The following is a 26,294-nucleotide window of genomic DNA, read 5'->3' on the forward strand; positions in this document are numbered from 1 at the left end:
CGGGAGCGGCGCCGCTGGCACAAGATGGCGACCTGAGGCGCCGCGCCCGCCCCGCCTCTGCCGCAGCGCCGCGGCGCCCCCTACCGGCCGCGCTGCCTCCGCAGCGTCGCGCTCCGCTGCGGCGGCCGCAGCGCGGGACAGCGCACGCGCAGGATGGCTCCCCGCCCCTCCCTCTGCGAGCAGAGGCGCATGCGGAAGAGGGCGCCGCTGCGCTGCCCTGGAGGCGGGGCCGGGCGCGTCAGGTGACGGTGAGGCTCGCGCTGAGTGACGGGCGGCGGGACCGGGGTCGGGGCTGGGAGCGGCGTCGGCGGCCTGGCAGGGCGGGAGGAGGAGGAGGAGGAGGAGGAGGAGGAGGAAGAAGAGGAAGAGGAAGAGGAAGAGGAAGAGTCTCGGCCGCGGCCCCGGCCCCTACCAGGCGCCATGGCGACCACCGTCACCACCCAGCGGGGCCCGGTGAGTGCTTCGGGCGCGGCGCCGCCGCGGGGCCCGCTCAGGAGTATCTCCTGTTACCGCTCGCCGTGCTGGGCGGCCGAGCCCCGGCTTGGAGACCCCGACGGGCCCGCCGGGCCTTTGCCAGCGCCGCTGTAGGAGGGAGGCTCCGTGTCTCTCACCCTGCCCCAGATCCGCCGTGCCGGAGCGGGGAGAGGAAAAGCCCTCTCATGTTCTTCAGGCTGCTGGGATGCGGGGGAGGGAAGTCTGCCTTGTCTCCCGGTTCCCCGCCTGCGAAGAGGCTTTGGGAAAGGGGAGGGGAAAGTCTCCCTCCTTAACTGCACGGAGTCTTTGAGGCGGCTCTCCTGCACGTTCTTTGTCCAAAGGCCTTTTCAAGGAGGGAAATGCTTACACTGAAAGCCTTTCCAAAGAGGGAAATGCTTACACTGAAAGCTAAACGGCTTTCCCTTGGAAGCAGAGCGCAGCTCGGTGTGCTCGTGGCTTGGCGGGGCACGGTCGGGCCGCTGTCCCTGAAGCTGCCGCCTGAAAGCTGGAACGGCGCATCCCGTGTAGGATGTAGCCGTACGTGTTGGAGCTGAGCCGTCGTAAAACTGATTTACCAGCCTTCTGGGAGGTGGTGCTGACAGTTTATTGGGAATATGTTACTGTCTGGTTTTGCCCAGGGATAATCATGCCTCACACCGGGATGTTCTACATATGAGGTGGTACAAAATCAGCTTTCGACAGATGTGCTGTCCTGTCTGTTCCTCCTGTCTGAAAGGATCTGGTTGTCACTGACAGTATGATATTGCTTATGGTGAAATGAGGGGTTTTAAGCAGTAAATTTACACTGCTGCATTTCATTATGTAGAAACAGCTAATTTAAAAAAAATTATGCAGCCTTGTGGAATGAACAGTGAGGTGAATTACTGCTAATCCTGAAAAACTGCGCTGCTGTCACTTCTCTTGTGACAGTAATATGATATGGTCGTCAGTTTCATTCTTTAGAGTGCCTTATTTGTTTTATTTATCATAACTGCCTAATCTTTCTTGAATGTTGCAAGACATCTTCTAGATGTCTTGTTCTAGAATTTCCCAGGTACTCCTTTATAATCTATTGGCAATCTTTTGTTTCCTAAACTTGACTGAAGCCTGACAAAAGGCACATGATGATTTATTTCATGCAGCTTTGGTTTTTCTGGGCTTCAAGTTTAGTGGTTTTTTTTAATGTGTTTCTGACATTGTTGTACATGCTTTTCTTCCTTACCCACTTCAGAGATTTGAATGTTTTCAAATGAATGAATAAATTATGCAATATTAAGCAGTCATTCACAGCTGGGGGTGTTGATATGGTACATTCCAGCCTTTCTTAATTCTTTTCAGAGAGGAAAATAAAATTATCCTAGTTTCAGTATGTGCAACTGCATTACAAATGAATAGCCACTAAATGGTGCTAAAGGATTGGGAACCACTTTTTTTCTTTACTGCTGGAGAGAACAGTTCAGTCTTTCTGTTTGAGCAAGCAAGAAAATATTCAAGGTTGTTTCATGTGGGTGAGAAACTAAAGTGGGCTGTTGCCAGTCTTACACCTGCACTTTCTAATTGTGATGCTGCTTACTTGATGTGTAATTAATATTTCTTATTTCTGTTCAGTTTTTCAGATGAAACAGAATTAATCCTGTCTGTTAATTCAAATACACTGCTAGAATATAGATATCTCTGGCCCTTTTCAGGATGTTATGGAATTAGCGTATTTTCACATTTGTAATCTTGTATGAACAAACCAGCTTTTTAAATCTAAACTATAGTTGAATATGAAAGGACTCCTAAGTGATACCTTTTACAGGTGAGATTATTAATAAACAATTTGACCAGGCTTTAGATTAAGACTGAGCCACCAAAATTTTATATTTGTGATTCCTTATCTAGCCAGTCATATCCAAAATTACTCTTAATGGTTATTCTCCATGGTTATCCACCATGCTGGCAAATGCATCAGGTCCCTCCAAATAAGATTAATACCAGCCTGGGACTGCATAGACTTCTGCTTCTAATTTCCCTAATAAACACTATTTTGTTCTAATTTCCCTAATAAACACTATTTTGATGAGTAGTGACTCTGATGAGTTTTTTTCTTGAGACTCTTCAAAACTTTTTACAGGCCCTTGTCAAAAGTCCCTTCCCAACTTTCTTGTAGGCTCCTTAAGGGACTGGAAGGTGCTCTGTGGTCTCCCAGGTGGAGCCTTCACTTCTCCAGGCATAGGTACAGATGTCATATGGACACTCAATCTGTCTTATTTTTAACTCATGCTTGTATACCATAGTTCCTGCCATACTTTGCAGGTATTTTTTACCCCCTCCTTTTTTCCATGTGAAATCTGCCCCATTTCAGTTTAATGATTTAGATCTCTCTCTTTGTGTTGCATCTCAGAAGACAACCTGGGTCTGTTTTCTCAATGACTTCTTGGCAGACACCAGAAAGCTGCTACAAGGCGCATTCTAACTTTCTTCTATTCCAAACAAATCCTTAGCCTGGCTTCGTAAGTGCTCCAGCTCTTTTCATGTGTGTTCTTGGTGGATCTTTGCTGGTCTCCCTGAAGTTTATTGTTTTTCATGTACTGCTGGGCCCCAAATTGTCACAGTGTTGCAGGTGTGGTCCAGCAATTGTTTCCTTTCCTCAGCCCATTGGCTGGGTTCTTGTTGATCCAGTGCTGTTTTCTATTAGGATTCATTGCTGCAAGTGTCCTCTGCTCATACATGTTTTGCTTGCTCTTCACCTCTGTAGAGGTACAGGCAGTCCTGCCAGTTGTTCTCCAGTCTGCACCAGTGCCACAGATTTTTCTGGTCAAAGTACAGGTCTTTGCCCTTGTTGAATTTCATGCAATTCCTGCCAGTGAATTCTTGTCTCTCTAGTTGGTCCTGTCCTCAAGTATAACAGTCATTTGTCCCAAAATTTAGTGTCATCCTCAAAACTGATAAGGGTGCCTTTTGTCTTCACCTTTTGTTGCTGAGGAAAAATATTAGATGCATAAGTTAGATTCTGTACAGACCTCTGAACTGCTTCACTTTTAACCAACCTCCAGTGTCATTAACCACTGAACTTCAGCTTCTGAGCTTAATGCTTCAGTCAGCTTTTAATCTATCCAGTAGTCCACCCATTCAGATTGTAATGATCCTGCTTTGATACCTTCTGTGCTTTCCTTAGTTATATATTCTTGTTTTGGAGAAGGCAGATGGCTTATCAGCTTTTTATTCTTTTAAAGCCTTGGTAAAGGCTGGCTATTCCTAATCCCTGTTTGGCTTTTTTCCCTTCATGTGTCAAGGAATGTCTTCCAGAAGCACTTGCTCCATGAATTTGTTAGTGACTGAGGTGAAGCTGACCTGTCTGTGGTTCCTCAGGTCATCTTTCTGGCCCTTTGGAATGCTGGATGTGGTATTTGTCTTTCTCCTGAGTTACTCTGAGTTGCATGACCTTTCAAAGATGTTAAAGGGCACCTGTGAACAAATATCAGCTCTTTCAGGACCTCTGGATGTTTCCTATCTCATATAATTTTTTTCTTCAGTGTGTAAAGTATAGAATAATAGTTCAAAACTCTGTCATTCACTTTTTCTTTCTTAAAGATAGTAAAACCATTTAAAGGAGAATTATCAGAAATTTTTGAGTAGTTAGGCGTTTAAAGCTCTTTGATGTTTCAAAGAAGTTTCATGTTAGACTTCCTTGGTAATTGCTAGTGTGGAAACCTTAATTATGGTTCCCTGAGTGTATTGTGTCTGGACAAATGTTTCTGTAACATGGGGCATTTGTGGCTGTGTTTGGCTCTGTGTCCCTTTCCCTTCAGTACTTGCACAATCAGTGAGTTGATGGTTCTGACAACTTACCTCCCATTCCCTTTACCTCCAACCCTTGTTTCTTCTGATCAGGCTTTTACACTGACCCACTTGACAACTCTCTGGCACTATTTCATGTTGCATAAGAAGTAGGAAGGTGAGACTGAGACAGCCCCATTCTCAGTTATGTCAAATAGCTGTAGAATATCACACCATGTTCAGTTTGAAGAAGTTGAGATGCAGTTTTTATACCTGCAGCATTCTACTGTGAAGATTCACAAAACTACCTCTTAGGTGTTTGTAGCAGATGGAAGGGGCAATGTTATTCTATTTCTAGATAATCCATATTTTTAAGATGCAATGCTGTCAGTAAAGTTTATTAAAAAGTGATTATAAGGCGGGCTTATTTTTAACTTGTCTTCTGAATTGTAGTCCCATCCCCGTCCTGTTGCTAAATGGAATTAATGTTTTGTTCTGCAGCTATTGACAGAACACGCTTGAATTTCGCGTTCTTTCTGAAGTGCCATTAGAGGGAAGTGCATTTGCTTCAAAGTGGTTGTGGAGTAGGATCAGTGACACAAACTTGTCATATATGTTTTCCTTGGTTTTAAAATAAAAACTGTGGTTGAATTCTGGTTACATAATTTTGTATTTTTAATTCAGGTTGGGAGGTGGCAGTTATGTGCCTGCTTTAAATGCTTTGAGGAAGATGTAAATTGAACTGTTTTCTTTACAGATAAAAAGATTGCATGATACTGATTTGTCTCCATCAATATGGAATCAGCTGATAATTAGTGTAAGAACATACTGGGTAATTCCCTGCAGTAAGCATCTCTCTAGATACTTTACAGGCTATATCATCAAGACTTGTGAACCAAGTGTTAGTCAGAATTGAACATAGGAGTGTGTGCATCTCCTTTTCCCCACTCTTCCCTTTTGGAGGGCTTTACCACTCAGATCTTTTGCCAACTTAGTTAACACTAGATGGTTTTAGTTTCTATGTATGTCAGCTCTGCAGTTCTAGGATAAGAGTGTGGCTTTGTGTGAGGTAACTGAATAACCTAGAATCAGCTTAGCTGCTATAAGAAAACTTCAGTCTCCTTCATGGACTTTTTCCACTTTGTACTTCAGTGCAGAGACCAGTTTGTTTATTTTATTTTGGAACAGATATTGGTTAACTTTTGTAAAATAAAATTTCAAAAGTGAAAGCTATTATTAGACTAAAAGAATTATTAGACTGAAAGCTATTGTTGTGAATTAATTCAGCTTTCCAATATTCAGGTGAAGATGGCATGTGACACCTGCTGTTGCCAGGATCCTGAGGCTCTCAGATAATCATACAAAGTAGTCATACATGTAATTTGGCAAGAGCTGCAATTTCTGTCTCCAAGATGCAATGCTGACATGCAAATACTGTGTAATCTTGAAAAGCTGTGTCCTTAAGGCCTGTTAGCCTCTTAAATTATGTTCTCTAGGCATGCATCTGCCAGATACATGATTGAGTAATCTTGTTTGGGATTGCAACATGAGAAACTGCATTGTCTTTTGTCTTGATGAGGTAGACAGTTCTGTATTAAATATGTCATCCACTCTATTTACTTTATCAACACATTTAAACAGTACACTTCAACCAGATTTTCATCTTCTGTAGATTAACTATATCATGACAGCAGAAATAAATACAGCTTAATTATAAATTTTCTATGACACTTTTTTTCCTTTTAAAATTTTATTACAAATCTTTGTTATTTTAAAATGAAAATCTCTCTATTTGTATTTGAATTGATAATGTTCACTGAGCATTTAAAACCTAGAAACAACCTGAGTTGTTGCATTGACAAGTAATGGGTAGAAACTTTCCCTTTATATTGTAAAGCTAACAGAAAATCAATGGGGAGTGCTGATTAATATTGACTCATGTAACAGAAGTTCCCTACTACTACTTTTTGTCCTGGCTCATTTTCATGATAGATTAGATTTTTAATTCCCACACTGTTGTTTTGAATGTGGTAGAATTTTGTCACCAAGGTTAGTTACGGGCTGGCTGTGTTTAACACTGGAAAAACATTAGGGCATCTTTATTGCGTTGCAGGATTTGGTCCATAAGAAATCCTGTTTTACAGTCTGTCTTGAAGGTGACTGTGGAAGTGACCTTTCAGATGAAAGCACTGTGCTATGTCTTGGAACAGGAACAATTGGACACAACGTGGGTGATGAATAATTGAAAGAACTGGATGCCATCAGATAGCATATATGAATGTGTTGTAAAACTTAGTGTTTCTGACTTTTGTATGGACTACTTTAATGTTTAGTTGCAGAGCAGCTTTGGCTCTCTGTCCTACTTTTTTCAGAGGCTTATGTCGGAAATTATTGTTTCTAAAAAGGAGAACAATTTACATGAGTTGGCAGTTTTAGCATTTAATTAGTTCTTTGTTCATACTGTCAAAACAAGACTAAATTCTCCTTAATTTGTTACACTTTGATTTATCTCTGTCCCATTATAAAAGTTTAAAGTCTTCTTTTTTCCCTCTCTTTCTTTTTTAAGGTATTTGTTGGTGAGCTTCCTCAAGATTTTCTTCGCATTACGCCAACCCAGCAGCAGCAGCAAATCCAGCTGGATGCCCAGGCAGCTCAGCAGCTACAGTATGGAGGAGCAATGGGTACAGTAGGAAGACTCAGTATTACTGTAGTACAGGTAAAAATTATGCCATCTTGATACAATTAAGTAATTTAAATAATTAATGCAATTTTAAAAATTGGTGGACATGAAAAGATTTTGTGTTGGAATTTGAGTTACTAAATTACTTGTAAATGGGTAGTAATTCTTAAAGGTTTTGGAGCTTCATTTTTCTGTACATCAACATTTTGTCTGGTTTCATGTTTCATTGTTGCCTGGTGCAGTGATTTCCTGTAAACCTTGCTATTATAGAACGTAAATAAATTAATGAGGTTTTTTTGCAGTGAAAAAGTTACTCTGAAAACTTCTGTTCAGAGGCTTCCTGTAGTTCCTGTACTTAATATTGCAAGAATATTAGTAATTTTGAGGATATTGTAGTGAATTGCAGTTCCCTTATGTATTGTTCCACATCCTTCTCCTCAAAAGTGTTCTCCAGCCAGTTGGTCCAAAATCTTATTGTCATATATGTTGTTTTTCCTTTGTTGAACTTTGAGATTCCTGTCTGTACACTTCTCTTAGCCTATGAAGGTCCTTCTGAATGACAATACAACAGACAAGAGATACTCTTCTCTATTTGTCTAGGAATTTATGCAGGAATGCTATGGAATCTTGGCTGCATATTGCGACATGTTGAATTCTGTGGACGAGACTTGCCGTGATACAGTTAAACTATAGAAGATGAAAATCTGGTTGAAGTGTACTGTATTTAAATATGTTGATAAAGTATATCAAACAGCATGCCTTAATTCTGTTACTAATAAACTGATGGAAGTTCAGAAAAAGTTTCTGTGGGGGGGTAACTTGCTGCTTTTTGTTCCTTGATATTTAGGGGTGGTGGTGAGTTTGTCTAAGCACAGCTGATTATCACCTTTTTTTTGATGAAGGTTTGATAAACTGTCTAATCCCACAAATTTAGAATATAGTAGTGCTTAGATTGGATGCCAGCTTTCTTCTTTTATTTTTAAGTTCACATTTACAATAAACAGTTTGAGACCTTTCTCACCAGCTGTAATGTATAAATTGATGAGCCAGCATGTTCCCTGAAGGAGAAAAAGGGCTTTCCAAGCCTGAGGTGCAGCCTTTGTGATAAATGTTACACAGTGCACAGCCTCAACTGTTGGGAGTTCTGTAAACATCTTGTCGGTGGGAGATGCCCTGGGGCACCATGTTTTGTCACTTGTCTTAATATAAAAAGAACCATGGGCTGCTTAGTATAGGTCAAAGAAAGAGCGCATGCAAAAAGCCCAACTTCTGCTTAAACACAGCTGTGCAGCAGTACTCAGTATTGTGTTCAGGACTGTCAACACTTTGTTTTGTTCTAGTCTTCTGATGTTACAGCAAAAGTATGTTGGATCTTTTGTGATTCTATATAGCATCTCTTTTTATAGTGATGTTAAGCCTTAAGTTGTCCACTGAATTAACTACCATTAAATGCACATGCTGAAATAAGTGTATAATCACTTTGAAAAGTATGATCTACTATGACTAGTTTACCTCAGTTGAACTGCTTTTGCAGGTTGTGCTTTTGGATTGTGTGATATTCTTGAAGGTACTGGATTTCTGTAATTCATCCTTTAAAAGAACTTAAGTGAAAGAGGACAGGCTACCTATGACATTACACTTGTGATTGTATATTGGAGATCAGATACCCAGGGAAAAATTTGTTACAATGTCCTTGTAATCATGTATTTTGTGCTTTGGTATGAAGTAATTTATTTTAGCTACAGTGAAGATGTGTATTTTCTACAATAAATAGGCTAAAAAGATGTTCCCTTTTCAAGGTCTCCCAGACACTTAACGGTGTTACTGGTTTATGTTTTAATCTGAATGCTGTTTTTCTTTATTTTTTAACTCTTTTCTCTCTGTCACAAAATTTAATCTAGTCCTTTGTTCAATATTTGGTTCTTACTGTAAACTAATAGTTATTAACTTCTCAAGTTAATGTCAGTACTATACATTTCCTGGGTTTCTTTTCTTTTCAGGCCAAACTGGCAAAGAATTACGGAATGACGCGCATGGATCCGTATTGCCGAATACGGCTGGGATATGCTGTGTATGAAACTCCAACAGCACATAATGGAGCCAAGAACCCTCGCTGGAACAAAGTTATTCAGTGCACTGTTCCCCCGGGTGTGGACTCTTTTTATCTGGAGATATTTGATGAGGTCAGAACTGCTATATAGTTTTTCTACCCCTCCCTATCTCCGGTTTGGACTGAGGTTTGGGTGAAACCTTGCAAAAAAGAAATGAGTTAGCATAGATAGTTCCTTAGCCATGTTCTCTGGGAGATAAAAAAAAATTTCAGAATTCCATAAGCAGCAATTCACAAGTCTTTGTTCTTCCCCAAGAATATCAGAACTGTTACTTTTCTTTGGTAGCTGATAAAGGGGCATTAGCAGGCTTGCCTGCAAAGGAAGAGAAGCAAAAAATGTCTGAGTGCTCTTTAAGCTCCTCTTGGCTATCAAAATGCCCTGCAGCTTTGTGTCCTTCACTGTCCCTATTAAAAATAGCCTGTTGTACAGTGCTGTTTTACTTGAAAATTCTTCGGTGCTATTCTAACCTAGCAAGAGCTTGGAAGCTTTCCCAAGCTTGGAATTCCTGAGAACAAAACTGTCAACTACAGACTGTGTGTAGTCAGTAGGATTTATTAGGAGAAACTAAGAGGCTGCAGCTAAGGTTAAAGTCATGGTTTGCCTGGTTTTTTGCTGCCTCTCTTACAGTGTGTACTAAAGCATGACAGGGCAGCAGCTGTGTGGTTGTTACACAAGTGAGGCTTTTGGATGCTGCTTTGAGGGCTTAGCTGATTGGTTCAAGTGTCTGTTTCATTGCTGCAACAGATCAGTACTTCTATCTGCTGGAGTTCACAGGCTGTGATAGTAAACAGAAGAGGTTTATGTTCATGTAATGGCCTCTGATGTGATGTCATGAGATTCACACAGGCTATGATGATATTAGGATGCTGTATATCTAGAGTGTTCTCTTCAGGTTTTCAGTTTCTTGCTATTAAATATCTGCAATCAATCTAGAATCCCACTTAAAGTGTCCTTCACCGTTGTTGGGAAGGAGATGGCCAAAATATTTATTGACAATTCAGTAGTTTCAAAGGGAATAAAATTAACGAAGTTAATAGCATAAAACTGAAGTGTTAGTCAAGGATAATTTTAAGTTTGGGGCTTCTTTCAGGACAATTAATTTGGTAATATTTTTCAAATTATATTTCAGAGAGCCTTTTCAATGGATGATCGCATTGCTTGGACACACATTACAATTCCTGAGTCTCTGAAACAAGGAAATGTGGAGGATGAATGGTATAGCTTGAGTGGAAGGCAAGGTGATGACAAGGAAGGAATGATTAATCTGGTTATGTCATACACGGTAAGCTGTGTTTGGGGTGGGAAGGGAGAGAAGCTTCTTAAGTAGTGGGAGGGAGATATTTTAGACTGAAGTAGATCTGTTGTGCCATACTGGGTTTTGTGTGTGTTGGCATTTAAAATAATTATACCTGACTCTGGGAATAGCAGTCAAAAATATTCGTAAAGACAATAAATACTTTGTGGTGAGGTGACAAATGGGTATCTTGTTTTGCAATTACCAAAATTCAATTTATTCCTGTTGTTGAGGTGTACACTGAGAGCAGGTAGCTGGGTGTGCAGCTGCAGTGAGAGCTGCAGGTTGTGCCCTGGCTGGGGGACATGGTGGGAGCCCCAGGAAAGGGACCATGACCTGGTGCTGACCCTTTGCACCGCAAAGGGCACAGGGCCCTGTGGCATGGGCCAGGGGACTGGATGCTGGGACACATCAGGAGCTGGTGAGTCAGCAGTAAGACCCCAGACTGTCTGGGTGCACAGACTGTGAGGGTGTAAAACCCAGGGATTCCTTTATTGGGGGTCCCTCCCTGGAGGCACCAGCTGGAGCTGTTTCTGTGTTTCTGCACCATGATTAAATTATTTTAAGAATCCAGATGTCTGAGACACTGTGGTGGGAAACCCAAGGCTGAGCTGGTGAGGAAACCCTGTCTGACTGTGAGTGAGGGGTGTGCAGGGAGCCAAGAGGGACATCCATGGGGTCACTGGAGCCACCCACTGCAAAGGGACCTTGGTCTCAGCAGTTACAGACTGGAGTGGGTGCCAGAGTGGCTCCTGGATGTTCAGACAGGAAAGTTTCCTTAGCACTGTGCTACTATACATATAAAAAAGAAATCCTCAGCTAAATGGTCCATTGTCATTTCTAAATTAATAATAATAATTTTTTTAAAACTTTGTGGAATCTAACAATAATTTTCCCCCCTAAATCTTTAAAAATTCATGTCAGTTTTAAAGCAGAATAATGGAAACTCTTCTCTGTCTTAGGTGTTTCTTGAGTAGTTCGAATGCTTCTTGAGATTACATTGTTTCTCACTTCCTTTCTTGTTCATTTGGTGCTACTGGTCATGAACTGCAGACCTACACTGATTTATTTAGCAGATGTTCTTATCTGTCACCTTTGTTTCAAGTACCTGTTGGATAACATCTAGCATGTGCAGCCCTGAATGCTTCCTACTGCACTTGTATGTCATCAGAAGTTCCAAGCTGCTGTTCATTGCACAGCTGGGAACAGATATTCCCTGCTGTTTGAAATTCACATTATGCCCCAGATCTGAACAGTTGTTTCATTACCCCGGGGAGAAGAGAATTTATAATTAACCTTGAAAACTGTCTCCCTGTGAATGTATTGTTCATAATGAATATTTTCAAGGATCAAACTGAACTGAAATACGACTGAAGTTATTATAGTAGTAAAAGGGAATGGAGTTAATTTGATATTTTGTTTAAAGCACAGTTTTACTTCAAAAATAATTGATTTAAACTAAAATTTGCTTCAAGGAGCAGTGTACTGCTTTTAAATATAAAAAATAAGAATAAAAATGAGATTTTGTCTAATATTTAATTTGTGATGAATATGTTGTATATTCATTTCACAAGACTAAGGCATGAAAGCTGATTAAACCTGTATTTTAGAATAGTGCATTTTGATAACAACATTTCATCACTCTTGCAAAAGGCGAGTTTGACATGTGTGTTTATTGATTCTCAGGCAAATTAATTGCCATTTGAAAGATGGTCGTTCAGTTAGTTTGCCAGAGATTTGCTTAATATAGATTAGCACTCAGCATAGTCATATTGTACTGTTGAACATGGATTTGCAATGTTTGTTTGCAAACACTTTTAGTTGCTGGCATTTTTTGGCTATTTCCTGAGTTGTTCTAATCTGTGCTTTTCTGTCAAGTCTCTGCCAGCTGCCATGATGATACAGCCCCAGCCAGTGGTCCTGATGCCCACTGTATATCAGCAAGGAGTTGGATATGTGCCTATAGCAGGTAATGTTTTCTGTACTTGAAGACTATGAACCTTCCAGATGGAGGGTGTTGCAGAAATAAATACCAGATTACTCCTGTTTTTTCAGAATGTAATGGAAGCTATAAAATATTTTTCCTTAACCACTTTTCCCATTATATATTTTTATGAGAAGAGGGAACAAATTAAATACAGGTCTGCCTTCAGTTTTGTACCCTGTTTAATAGAGCTGCATGAGTTTGATTAAATGGATTAAAATGTCTATCAAGTTGTGAAGGCTTCACTTTTTGAGTATTTATTTTATACTTCGATCAGGTCTCTGAATAGCTGTCTAGCAGGCTGCACTTGTGCTTACTTAAGTGGTGGCAAGCACGTCTGAAGCTGCTTACACTTGAGAAAGTGCTTCAAATGAATTGTGCTGTCGGAGCCGCAGCTTTAGTAGTCCACTATGGGATTAATTTTTCTATGGTCTTTGAAGATGGTTTGTTGGAAGGGAACTCACTACATGGCATGTGAAGTATTCACAGCTCAGTGAATGAAAAATGTTAGGGACCTTTGAGATAGCTCATTTTGATGTATTTACATAACTGCAGCAGGTATTGTCAGTGCTTTTGGTTGATTCAAAGAGAGTTTTGGATTTGTAGAAAAAGATGTGTTAACTTATGTTTTGTAATTTTTCTGTCAAAGATGAAAAGTTTAAAGAATGTAAATAAGTTTGAATTTGTCCTACTTAGGGAACTGATCAGTTGAGTTTGTGTTCACTTACGGCTCTTAAAACCCTCAGTTTATTCTATGGCTGTCTATTCAGTAATATATGTACTTTTCAGGGAAAGTAAGAGATAAATTCACATATTTTTAACTTATGATAGTGTCTCTGGGACATAATTAAAGTGCTAAGGGATGACACAACAGATACATACATTTCATTTTTCTTCTGTAAGACTAGGAGATGATTGAATTTAAAATGACTAGGAGATGATTGAATTTAAAATTCCATTCACTGTAAAAACAAACCTCATCAATAGAAGACTGTATATGCAAGTTAGGAATCATACTTCCTGTTTCATTTTTAGAGTTAAGTTAGAGCTAAATATGAAAAAGTTGGGCTGCATGCTTTATTCCCTGATGAAAACATGCAGTTTGCTTCATTTTAGGTGTTTTTTATCTCTGTAGTTTAATTGTCAGATTTTAAGTCTTGCCAGTGAAGTGCTTTGAACTGGAGTGTACGTTCCAAAGCGTGATTCTGTTGTGGTAAACCATACCTTCTGTAGTGAACTTCAAACACAGTCATCTTGTTTAGAGTTAAAAGATCTGCTAGAAAGTGATAAAAAATTTCTTGAATAGATCAAAATGAGAATATTCATATTACAGAATTTCCATGCCAGAGTATAAAAAGAAGACATGAAGCAGAGACTAGTTTCCTGTATAATTGAAATTAGACATAGAACTTAGAGACAAAACTTACAGAAGACATTCAAACTTGCTCTTCAAGTACTGGATGTTCAAATCATGATATTCTGTAAATTATTTATCTTGACAATATTTTCTATTTGGACAAGTGAAGAAATAACTAATAATTTGCAAGTGATAGTAATGTCTTGCATTTTAGCAGCTAAGAATTTGGGGTCTATATGGTGGAGCATTGCCCTTCTACCAAGATCCAGCATGTTTGTTTTAATTGCTGCTGTAATACTATTCTGTGTTCAAAATTTTTCCTGCATCTGTGACCTGTATTTTTAAAGTATTGCAAAGTTCCACCTCTGGATTTGAACTGTTCTTTTGTTCTGGGAAAGCTTGAGTGTACTTCCTTGACTTCATAAATGCCATACTTTTTACAAGCCACCTCTGACCTACATGTGGTATTTTTTACTCTCTTTAAATATTACTGTGCTTTGTGTTTGCTGTTATAGAATTTCTGTGGACACCATCAAAATTTCCCAAAGCACTGTGAGTTCTAAAGCCTTGACTTACTCACTAATCAATGATCCACTCATAATAATTAGATGGATGTTTAGGTTTGTAGTTGGAAAGTGGCTGCAGAATACTTTTGCTGTTTCATACATTTAATGGCTTAATAAAAGTAATTTCAGATTATAAAAGGAAACAATAGTGCATCTAAGAAGACATCTTGGAGTTTTTTTTTAAATACTTTCTGTATATTAAACTAGATGCTCCTTCTGAATTCTGTAAACTCTTTCAGGAAGGTGCATTCAAGATGCTGGCCTTCCTTGCACATTTGAACTGTTTGTGTCTTCTGGGCCCACTGTGATTGCACATTTCCATTGTAACACTGTACAGTGTTTGCTCTCTTCCTTTTGAGACTGCTTCAGGAAGGGTGATGGACATCAGTATGCTCCTGCTTTGCATATTTTTAGTCCAGGTTTTTTACCTGTGCAGCTAAATTAATGGAGTCAGTAAACAAGTTCTGCTTTTCCTTCTGAGGAGTGGAAGAGCATCATTGAATAGTTTATCATATTTGAAATGAAGGGGATTCTGCTGTAGAATCAAAGCCTTATCTATGATGGAAATGGAGTGAGTGGACTAAAATGCTTATCCAGACAGTTTTAACAGTTACTTGTTAACTGTCTAAAATAACTGTGCTTTAAAGAGAGATGGTTAAGTCAAATTTAGGTGTGTCACAAAGGCCAAGCTGTTTTTCTGTAACAGAAAACTTCTGTTCAAAACTAACTTTCTAATTAATGCTGAAGCAGCTGATTACCCTCACACTGTCATATAAGCTGAGGTAAACAGTAGAAACAAGCAGGTAATCACTGTGGTAAGCAGATGCTTATTTCATCACATTTGGTGGTAGATGGAGCTGTGTTAAGAACAGAAGTGGCCATAGTATATTCTTGCACCATGGTAATTAATTGCAAAATTTTTGAAATTTAAAACTACTGACAACAGCAGTAGTGTTGCTTAGAAGCTATAGCTGCCATAGGTGATGTATCTATGGATTGGGTATGCAAAAATTTGAACTTGTGAACCCTGTTGTTGTTAGAGAAGTTGAGTTTATCTACCACCTCTTCCTGTTTCTTTTTCTAAAGATTACTTAATTTAAGCTGTAGATTATTTTGATATACCGGTGCTTGCAGTGTCTTCTTGTAGTGAAGAGTACCAGAGACAGTGAGCTAAAAAACAGTTCAATGAGCAAGCTGTATTTCTTATAAGCTAAATATTCATGGGATAAATAGGAAACTTGCTTTTACTTATTTTATAAACCCCCATGTTAAAAATATGTTAAAAACCTGTGTGTTTCTGGGTCCTGTCAGAGTCTAGAATCTCACTTTTGATGAGGCAAAGTTGTGTGTGTATGCACATGGTTCCTTTAGGTGTCCTTAGGGAGAATCATGGGTTATCTTGTGATGTTACTGGTATTTGCTCAGAGAACCATGGATGTATGTTGTCCTTTGTGGTCTGTAAATATAATCCTTGCTGCAAAGACCTGGTGGCTTACTTATTTTGGTAGCATTTCCCCTGATTGTTACTTCTGCTTAAACAACACATTTTGGAAACTTGTTCAGGATGCTGAAGCAACTTAGTTGAGCAACTGAATCCTAGCAGCATTTAATTTTGTAGTGTTAGGTAGTTTAGGTTTTACCCAGCTGCCTCATTTTATCCAGCTTTCACCTTTGGAAGGTAAATAATTAATATCCTTTTAAAAATAGATTAATATTTCTTTCCCATGTCTTATTCCTTTCCCCTTGTCCCTTCATTTTCACCTGTCTTTAGGGTTTGAGTACTTTGCTCTGGGTAAGTTTCCAAGCTCTTTTCTCACTCCCATCCTCATTGACTCAAGAGTCTTTGCATGAACTCACCTAAACAGCTTTATTTGTTACAGCAGACTGTATAACAAGGTATTGCCACTTGATTGTCACAGTAGAACAATTTAATGCCTCTTCTGCAAATTTTTAAAGCCTCTCCAACCTGTTGGAAAGTCTTTAAAGGCATTTGTTCAGCTTTGAGCTAAAATGGTTAAACTGATTGCTAATGACAATGTTGATGGATATAAAGTGATGTTAGGATATTCTTCTGAAGCTGTTGTATGTCAGTGAGCTACACTAGGTGATAGTATTGGTTTTCTAGAAGAGAAGCAATTCTTGCAGTTGTTTGGAGAAGCCGGTAATGTCATGACTTTTGGTAAACTTGAATGCAAAAAACTGAGTTTTGCAATGACACTGAGAAGACAACCTGCTAATTGCCTTAGTGTTAATTTCCGATTAATCTTCAAATAAGCTTTTTTTTTAAAAAGTGACACTTTTTTCATCAGTGCATATTATTAATGCACTTCTGTTTTAAATCCATGCCAATTAAAGTACCTGACTAGAACTCTAAAGGCAAATCATGTTACAGGAAATCAATTTTCCTTCATTCTAGACTTCTTTGACAATTTTGATTTTGAACTATGCAAAGTTGCTATGACACCGCTATCTTTGATAAAAGCATTGGTCTTCAATCAAATACATTCAGAATCATTTCTTGATGCCCTGAATTTCAGAAAGATGCTGTCGATAAAACTGTTGTGGTTGTCACAACATATTTGGTTTATTCAGAGTAGTGGAATTTTAGCATTTTTCTGTTGTTTCATACACTTAATTTTTCTAGTAGTTTGCAAAGAAGTGACATTTTAAAAAATGAGATGGTATGCATATTTTAGTAGTGAGATTTTTCCTGGAGCAAATATCATTAAGACCTATTTTGTTTTTTAGAAAAGAGTTAACCAATTTCTTCATTTAAATGAAAGAATTCATGCTGAGAAGGTTCCTGAGTTTACTCTGAAGGAATCTATGGATGGGACAGAATGATAATGAGTTAAGAAATTAAACATAGGGCACTTGACTGAGAAAGAAAATAAAATTACATGTGAGTAATGCCTTGTATGCAGTTGGAAAAAGTTTACCCTGTTAATTCTGCTTTGATGCTTTCATTGCTGCTTGTAGCAACTGACTTGCTATTGTTTCATTTATTGGAATGTCACTGCTTATGCCAGCATGTTTGCCATTGCCATTTCACTGAATTGGAAAACAATGTTCCATTATTCTGATTTATAACATGTACCGAATATCTGAGAGTAACGCAGGAGTTCACAATTCCACTGGTAATGGATTCTTACATTGTTTAGTTCCAGTTTTCACCTGTCAGTGATATGAGTTTTTTTTAACTTAAAGCAGCTTTTACTGAACATTGATTATAACTTTCTCTAATGACTGCATGTATGTGTCTATTTGCTAAATTTCAGTGCATAGTTCTTTAAGTTTATGCTTAAGTTTTACTTTCTATTTTGTAAATCAGAAATTATAGATGCTTTTAGCCTGAGTACAGAAAAACCCAAAGTACTCTTAAATTCGTATTTGTATAGCTTGAATGTTGAGTTTCGTGAAAAGTAAGCATTTATTGTGGAGGTATTTATTAAAAATCTGTGATATTAACTCCATTTCTGTGCAGTCTAGTTGTAGACAGCATAAGCTAAAGTTATAAGAGCTAAGAAAATGGGTTTTGAAAATCCTTGGTGAGAAACAACATGGACAAGACATTTCTTGTGTCTTAAATAGATTATTTATATTGGAAATGCTTTTTGAGTTCTGACTGTCCAGATGTCTGGCTTCATTATTACCTATTTTTGATGAAAGCAGTAAGGAAAACTCTGTTCTAGTCTTGATTTTGTTTTGGCACTGATAAGACATTGAAACAGTATTGGTAAGCTGTAGGATGCTGTGGTACTTGAGAAAAGAGCCTCATGTTTAATTTGGATTAATACTTTAAACTGACCTCCTGTATAGATAGTTCATACACTGTTTAGGCTGATTGTTGGATAATCTTAGGGTGTTGATGACTTAGTAAAAAATCTTGGAAAGTTTGTTAGAAGTAAAACATAACTTCTCTTGCTTGATTCTTTCAGGTGCTTTGCAACTTTATTTTTTTGAGGTCACACATCTTCTTATGCCTATTTTAAATGCCTCCATTGTTTGTAGGCAGTGTGAGGAATGAGTTGAGATTTGTTGAAGCTCTAGAAGAGGCAGTGCAAAATGCTGCTGGGTAATTGGGTGAAGTGTATTTGCAGTGTTGGTGAGCACAGTGGTTTGCCTCCAGGATGTCTGATGGGCTGTGTGTTCAAACACATAGTGCCAGACAGAATTCCAGGGACCATGGTCCAAAGGCCATAAAAAGCTGTGGAACCAGGGTTTAGGGTGGTGCAGAAAAGGTGACAGATACCTGTGGTAGAGGTGTGATGCAGATGGCTGGGCAGAAATATGGTTCCAGTGTGCAGGTAACAAATTTATGAGATTATGACTCAGTACGAATCTTTTTTAATAGATGCAGCCTGTGTATTAGACTTAAAGCTTCTAGGTTCCTTTTTTTTTTTTTTCCTTCTAATAAAACTTAAGATTATTAAAAGGAGAATTTTAAAATCAAAATTGGAGAACATAGATAAATAGGGAGGTGTTTACAAATCAGTAATGGATCCCTTCAGATAGGACAGGAATCCAAGTTGAGGAGAAAAATAGAAAAGAGTACATCGGGTGAAATCCTGGGTGCAGTGCTCGCAGTCAGACTATATTCATTTAGAGTACCTGGTCAGCCAGAGTTGATGTTTAGCTCATCCAACCTTGAATGTGAATTATAATATAGCATTTTTATGCTGACAGAAGAAACAAGTCACTGGGATGCTAAAACATTTTTACATGTTAAAGTGAGTATAGATATTTCTGACTATATAGTTAGAGGGAAAAAAAAATTGAAGAGACAAGGTAAGTATTGAAACTGCTCTTTGCTCTATTTTTTAGATGTTAGGTCTGAGTAGAAGTAGTGTAATATAATTGCAGTATTTTCAATCACCTAGGTACTTCAGTTGTTTTCTTAAGAGGGATGAGGCTGCAAAGAGGCATTCTGGAAAATTATCTTGGCTATACGTATGCTTTGTTGTTACAATTTTTGAGCAGTTAGTCAGAATTCAGTAGAAGAGAAGCAGCTTCTCATCTACTCCTGGGCAATATATGACAGCTGGTTCTCAAAAAGAGATCTTATTTTGAAGATGTATAATGGTGATGATGCAAATAGTTCATCCTTTGTTTAACTTACAGAGAAATAATTAAGGTAATATATAGAAAGTGAACAGGCAAATGAAAAACTGTGTAAAAGAAGTGAGTTGTTCAAAGAAAATGTGTGCCAAATTAAAAAAAATCCAAAACCAACACTCAGAGAATCTTAAGAAGTGTGAAGTAAAGCCGTAAAGTATGTTTCTGACAAAAATTGGTAGATCTCCCATATATCGGGATGTGAAAGTGTTAAATTATATGTTAAATATAAACTGGTTATTAGGTTGTGTAACAAGGCTTTTGAAGATCAAATGCATGAAAGAAGCAGAAATTATTTATTTTAAAGAAGCAGAAAACCTAGAATCATGTATGTAATTAAATAATAATAAAGATATAAGTATGTAAAGTAGTTCAGGAAAACCTAGTTGGAATGTGAGACCATAACAGGTGAAGGAAGTTTTGCTTTCCAAGGACTGGAGGATAGCAAAGTGAAGTTTCGATTAAAAACATTTTTGAAGTAGCCATTTTCTTTATTGTATAGAATGATTAAAACCCAGGAAGACTGGAATGAACTGCTTTAAAGCAAATATGTAACTAGGTAAACTTTAGGAGGAAGTGACATGGTTGAGTAGGAAAAGCCTGTATGTTAAAATGCATAGGCATTGGAGTACATCAGAAAATATGGTGTTGTCTGTGTATATCACCTTCTCAGCTGCATTTGTAAAATGCTATTTCCTAAGCATTCTTCCTATCAGATGATATTCTGATACAATAAAGGTAATCTTGTGGTTTAATATCTATTTTTTAAAAGCTGATGAACAAATAAAAATGGGTGATTATGCATCTAATTAAAGGAGTTGAATCTAATGCACCTCCTTTGGTGAGGTGCATCAGATTTCTTAAAAAAGTGAGTCCCAAGACAATTTGTCAAAACAAGAACCCTTAGCAGTTTTCTAAGCCTCTCTGACTGCCACAGGTTGCAGAAGGATCTCATTGTAATAAAAGGGAAATAAAATTATTTATTAAATCTGGTGGTAAAGTATGTGTAAAGGATCATTTTAATTAATCTTAATACTTATTTGGTGACAATTTCTCAATTTGGTCATTACTGTACAGGAAGGTCTTTGAATTATTGTGGACTTCTTTATAAAAATATCAGGTGAATAGTCTTTGAAACAGTGCATAAAATGCTTGAAAGCAAATAGAGAACCGATACTGGAACTTGGTTCTGTCTAGCTACAGGTACTTCTTGCCCTACCTTAGAAATTCTACAGGAGAACTGCAGAAGCTAACACATTAAGGAGTGGTACTAAGATAATCAAAGATCTGAAACTTCATAGAGAAGAAATGAAATATACAATTTTCAGAAGTGACAACAAAAAAATGTAGATATGTACTATTATCTGTTTTCAGTTTTATACTAAACAAAATGTAGTGTTTTCAGCAATGGTTCTGTGCTTAGTGATAGAAGGTCTAATGTGATGAAAAAGGGATTTTGTCTAGTAATTATTTTTAACAGGAATAGGAATACTCATTTTATTAAACTCTATAAACTGCCAGTGCTTTACTTTACATGGAGGTACAAGAAGTTAACAAAAAATGACAGGTCAGATGAATTTTGTCCTTTGGAAGAGAGATGAGCAAAGCAGTATGTGCCTCTAGAGGTGTTGCTCTTTTGCCATGTAGTGACTTTGAATGCTGGATGGAACTTTAGCCAGGAAAAACATCTGCTAAAAATTGCTTATTTGTGTGGTCCAGTCTCCTAGTGGACCAAAGTACTTTGCTTTCCTTTGAATACACTGGAGATTGCGTTCATTGTCTTTCTGAATATCAGCTGTGTATATTGCTGATGTAAAACCATTTTTTCATCACAACATAAATACAGTGGGAACTGAAATATGAGGTGGGAAAACCAACCACACCTTTCTGTGATGAGCTTAGTGTTTGGTTAGTGAATTGTGTGGACCTGTTTAATGCAAGTTGTACCTAACTTTGAACACTACCTGTTGTTGCCATACTGTAATTTATAACTTCTGAAATATAACCTTGGTGTGAGAACCTGTTCCAGAAAAATATTTTCCAGTTGCAACAGTGTAGGTATAATCTCTGCAATCTTCTTCCTTCTCTGGAGTGCATGTCAAAATAAATAAATGCTAAAGTTGTTGGGTTGGGACAAGTCATGAGCTGCTTTTGTCTTCAAAATCACTGGGGTTTTTTGTTGTGAGTTTGTTATTTTTTTTTTCCTTTTCCCCCCTACTCATGTATGTTTTGTGGCTTTCTTTCTTCTGTTTTTAACCTGTAGGGATGCCTGCAGTCTGTAATCCAGGCATGGTCCCAGTGGCAGTACCACCACCTGCGGTCAACCCTCAGCACCTGTGTAATGAAGAGGACCTGAAATCTATCCAGGACATGTTTCCCAACATGGACAGGGAAGTAATCCGCTCAGTGCTAGAAGCTCAGAGGGGGAACAAGGATGCAGCTATCAACTCCTTACTTCAGATGGCTGAAGAATCATAGATGACCACTTCCTGTATAGTCCCTGTCCTCGATGCCACTTACTTTTACTTGCCAAGCCAGGGATTTAGCTAGAGGAAGAATTTCCCAGCAGCTTTCTGTTAGTGCATCATGTGTGACAGATTGTACCCCTTTTCTCCTTGGACAGTTGGATCTTCTTCTCTTTCTTTCTCAGTCTGTACATACTTAGTTTAGCTTATCTCCTACAATAGAGCAGTGAAGCATCTTTACTATCAGCTGTGCCCTGTGCAGCTATATTCTGATGGGATTGGGAATAATGCTGCTTTGTTTTTTTCTCTCCCCCTTTTCATAAACCTGCTCTTACAAAGTAACTCTATGCAGTACAAGATTTACTAGTGTTTGTTAGATTGGGGGGAAAAAAACTTTCCATGGAAGGTTTGCTGTTTAAATACAACTGATTTGTTAAAAGTATTTAGGTTTCAGCAAGCAGCCTATTTTTGCCAGAAATTAAAGGAGAGACCCTTTCTTATCCTGTGTTGTTTAGTTATTACTGTGATATATTCACAACTTTTAGATGGAAGATTTTTAATTTAATAAGCTAAATTTCTTAGGTTATACTGTTGATATCTGTAATGGGCATCTTCTATTCAATCTAGTCATTGGGCACCAAAGTAATATATTATCTGGTGTGCATTTGGGGCTTTGTTCTCCCACACAGTGTTGTTATGTGTCTGTAAAATCTTAGGAGGTAACTTTTAACTCATACAGTATGTAATGCTGTAGCAGAGAACAGGACTAAGTCCTAATGTACTCCTACAGTTAATTGCACTCTAACTATTACTTCTGCATTCCCATGGTTATTTCAAAGATGAAGTGCAGAAGTAGAGATACTTATACCTGGAAAATTATTGAAGCCGTAAAGATTTATTTAAGATGTAGTCTTACATTAAAAAAGCAGATATCTATGATCTGGTTATAAAGCTTCTTTCTATATACCTATGTTTCAGCAAAGTTATTGCTTTATATTAGTGGGAAAATGACTGTATTTTTCCTGTTATAAGATATAAACATGAAAACTAACTTCAGGGTCTTAGAATGGCATTATGAATTGCTGAGTGACATGTTAGACTGCAGCTGCTGTAGTCTGTTTATTATTATTTGATGCAGATGGAAATAAAATTCTATGTGAGAGACAATTTAACATATCTGAATTACAGTCTGATCCTCTGAGAAGGTGTTTGTATTTATTGTTAGTGTAATATTTTCAAGATTTGATTTTGGAGCTGCAGATTCATACAGTTATGCACCAGTTACACCTGTCGGATGAATTTCTGTGGTGTCTGTTTTTGTAAAGTAATGCACTTTAAAAAGTCTGCGCCAATTTATTTTTCCAGTGATGTGCAATGTTGCTGTTTTGTCTCTTTAATGTTTGATTTCAAATACTTTCTACAATAGCCATAGACCTTTATATTTTCAAGAGTTGAAATGAATGTATGCTTGAAATCTAGGCTCTTGAGTGATTCATGAGAACATTAAAGCCAAGTTTGGAATAGAGAATGACAACCCATATTCTCTTCTTTCCCATACTTTATTTTATGTCCTGTGCTTAAAATATTTTCTTTATTATCTGATGGAAAGCTGATTTTATCCCCCCCAACCTACATTCAACTAGCCTTTAGGGAGCACTGGCAGTTGAGCATGAATATTTATTTTTTTAATCATTGAAAGTAATACTGAAACTTTTAAAATACAGCACCAAAAATTATCCCAGTTTCTGACCATTTAAAGCTGTCTTTTCATAATGTACAGTTTTAAGTTTTGTTATGAATCCCTTAACATCTTAAATTTCTCATTGAAAGCATAAGTGTCTTTGAACATCCTCCAATTGGATTTTGAATAATGAAATTCAAGGCTATAGTTCTTGTGCTGTAGGTGAAGAATTGCCACACTTTTGTTTTCTAAAGTTAAATGGGTATTCTTCAAGAAACTAGTCTTGCCTCTTCCTTACAATCATGGTAAATTTTGTGATTGAGTAGGTGTAGAGGCATTTGGTCTGTATAAAAGCAGAGTGTTCTGTCACATCATGACCCCAAAGGATGAATGTTGGTAAGGATTTAATGCTATGATACCTCCAGGATGAGTCCTGTGCTCAAACTTTTACATAAATAGCATTAATTGCTAGGGATGGATTAATTCAGGGAAAATGTACATATTTAAATTTTTATATTAAAATGATGGGATTCATAAATACAGCTTTTCATAAAAGCAAGTGGTCATGGTTCAACTTAATGGCTGGTAAATTGTACTGCATCCTATTACAGCTCCATTTCAGGCACAGAACAAAACCACCTTTCAGTCCTAACTGCCAGGAGGGGTAAGTGCAAAAGTTAAGCTAGCCAGGTTTATTCATAAACTTACTCTGGCCCTTTGAGGGAGACTCCTGTTCTTAGATATATTTTTAGTGTGTATTTTTTTTCCTACGCAAATGTTATGCAAAACAGGGTACAAATATGAGTTGATAATAGGATATGTAGGAGCAGTATGGCCAGTAGATGCATTTCATTATCTTACACTATACTTAAATATTGTTCTGTGGATTTTTTGTCTTTATTTAATTAAGCATTAGAGATTAAACTCTTACATCAATATGTGCTTTCTCTTGTTAAAAAGAACAAAGTGATCAGCCTACTCAGCTTTTCAGCATACATATCCTCCCAGTTAAGCTGTTTGTGTTAGGTTTGAGTTGGAGAGAAATGAAAAAAGGAAGAAAGTGTTTACTTATTTTAGGGTCTGTGAAATTAAGGTATTGGAACTGAAAGTCTGGTTTTCTATTTAAAACAAACAGATCATCAGTCATGATTGTAGCTTGTGAGAAAATGCTAATGGGGTAATACTGTGTTTGATGCTGCTCCTCTGCTCAACAGCTTCCAGCAGCTTGGAGCCAAAGCCATCTGTGTAAGACAGGCATCTGCTAAAAGTTAGTGCTCTCAGTAAGTTTGAGTCCTGCCAAGAGCCTCAACTTGCTAAAGGTAGGAACATCTTTTGTCTAGCTAGATCCTTGCAACTTCTCCACTGCTCTTTGCATCTGCTGATGGTACTGAATGGGTTTATTCCCCCCTTATAAACATTATTGCCTGTTTGGTTGATATGTAATACCCTACAGAGGATGTTGTGTTGCTGTAATTATTCTGAAGACATTGTTTCTCTGTATTGAGGTCCAGTGTCCAAATATGTTTCTTGCACTCTAAAGTACATTAAATTTTTCATTCTAATTTAATAAATGTACCATCTGAATGAAAGTGTATCATGTCTCTGTTGGAGAGCACCACAGTGTGAGTCTTTGACTGATCTAAAATTCAGGTATTGGTTACTGTCTTCTGTTCAGTGTTGAACATTGGTTGGCAAATTACACTGCTTCTTAATGTGACCATCTGGTGGGAACAGTAACAGCAAATGCTCAAAAGTACTTTGAGAATTCCTCTACAGGTAGGTGCCTCTTTCTGAGTCTTCTAGTGGCTGCTTTCTCAAGGAAATATGCTAATGTTGCAGGTCTGGAGGACAGAAGAAGGCAGTAGTGAGGCTGCATTGTTTGAAGGACGGCATTGGAGAGTGAGGGAGGAGGGGAAGAGTGGCACGTGGTTATGGAGGGAATGCTGCAGTGTGAAGAACGGAGGACTCTGGATGGGAGTGGTGTCGAAGTGAAATGGACCATGTGTGCTATTCCAGCTACAAAAAGAGATGGCTTTATCTGCTAATATATGGTAAATGAGTTTGTAAGATTTGGTTTGCATAGCATCTCTTTCTAGTACTGTGATGGGCAAAGGTATCTGGGGCCCTCTCACTTAACAGCATCACCATGCACAATTATAATTGGGATTATTAACCAACTGCTAGTCTGAAGTATTACTGTGGTATCATGCTAACATTTTGGGATTTACTGTCCATTCATAGTGTGCTTTTTCTCCTAATCAAGAGTTGGTTCTTTTTTTAAACAAATGGTAGTTGAGAGGAATCTTTCACAGCTGATTTTCTTTGATTTATTTCCTTAAAGTATTGAGTACCTACTGTGAAATAAAACTGTGTTAAAATTGTGCTTTTTTTCTAGCCCTTGAGTATCAGTTTCTATCCCAATTTATCTTCAAAGGTTACAGTTTGCTTTCACATTTCTCCATTTTGCTGTGAGAGATAGGAAGAGTGAAAATTAGTTTACTTTAAACAAATGTTGGTGTACTTGTGGCTGCTGAAGCATCTATTTAGCATTTTGTATTTTTATTAGCTTTCAGTGTTAATCAGAGATGATGCGTGGGGGTATAAAGAGAAATCAGTATATTTTGAATTATTAAAACATTACAGAACATCAGTGTGAGCAAGGCCTCTAGGAGAAATGCAAACATGTATTTTCTTAGAATAAGAAGGAAAAATGAAAACCCATATTAGCAATCTTCTCTGCAGTTTTGAGTTGTAGCCTACTGAAGACTTGAGCTTTCTCTTCTAGATCCTCAGGAAGCTTAGTCA

General features: G+C 37.9%; 1 protein-coding gene across 2 annotated transcripts; it reads left to right on the forward strand.

The window, feature by feature from the left end:
• Nucleotides 1-313: 313 nt before the first annotated feature.
• TOLLIP (toll interacting protein) lies at nt 314-25,883 on the forward strand. Of its 2 annotated transcripts, XM_053980415.1 has the most exons (7): nt 314-453; nt 6,803-6,952; nt 8,917-9,099; nt 10,157-10,309; nt 12,200-12,290; nt 16,000-16,020; nt 21,607-25,883. In XM_053980415.1, exons 1-7 carry the CDS (start codon nt 421-423, stop codon nt 21,819-21,821), a joined length of 846 nt encoding a protein of 281 aa, XP_053836390.1. In that variant the 5' UTR covers nt 314-420; the 3' UTR covers nt 21,822-25,883. The 2 variants fall into 2 exon arrangements, with proteins under 2 accessions (XP_053836390.1, XP_053836391.1); XM_053980416.1 differs by lacking the exon at nt 16,000-16,020.
• Nucleotides 25,884-26,294: the final 411 nt, after the last annotated feature.

Source organism: Vidua macroura, chromosome 6, assembly GCF_024509145.1.
Source record: "Vidua macroura isolate BioBank_ID:100142 chromosome 6, ASM2450914v1, whole genome shotgun sequence".
NCBI lineage: Eukaryota > Metazoa > Chordata > Aves > Passeriformes > Viduidae > Vidua > Vidua macroura.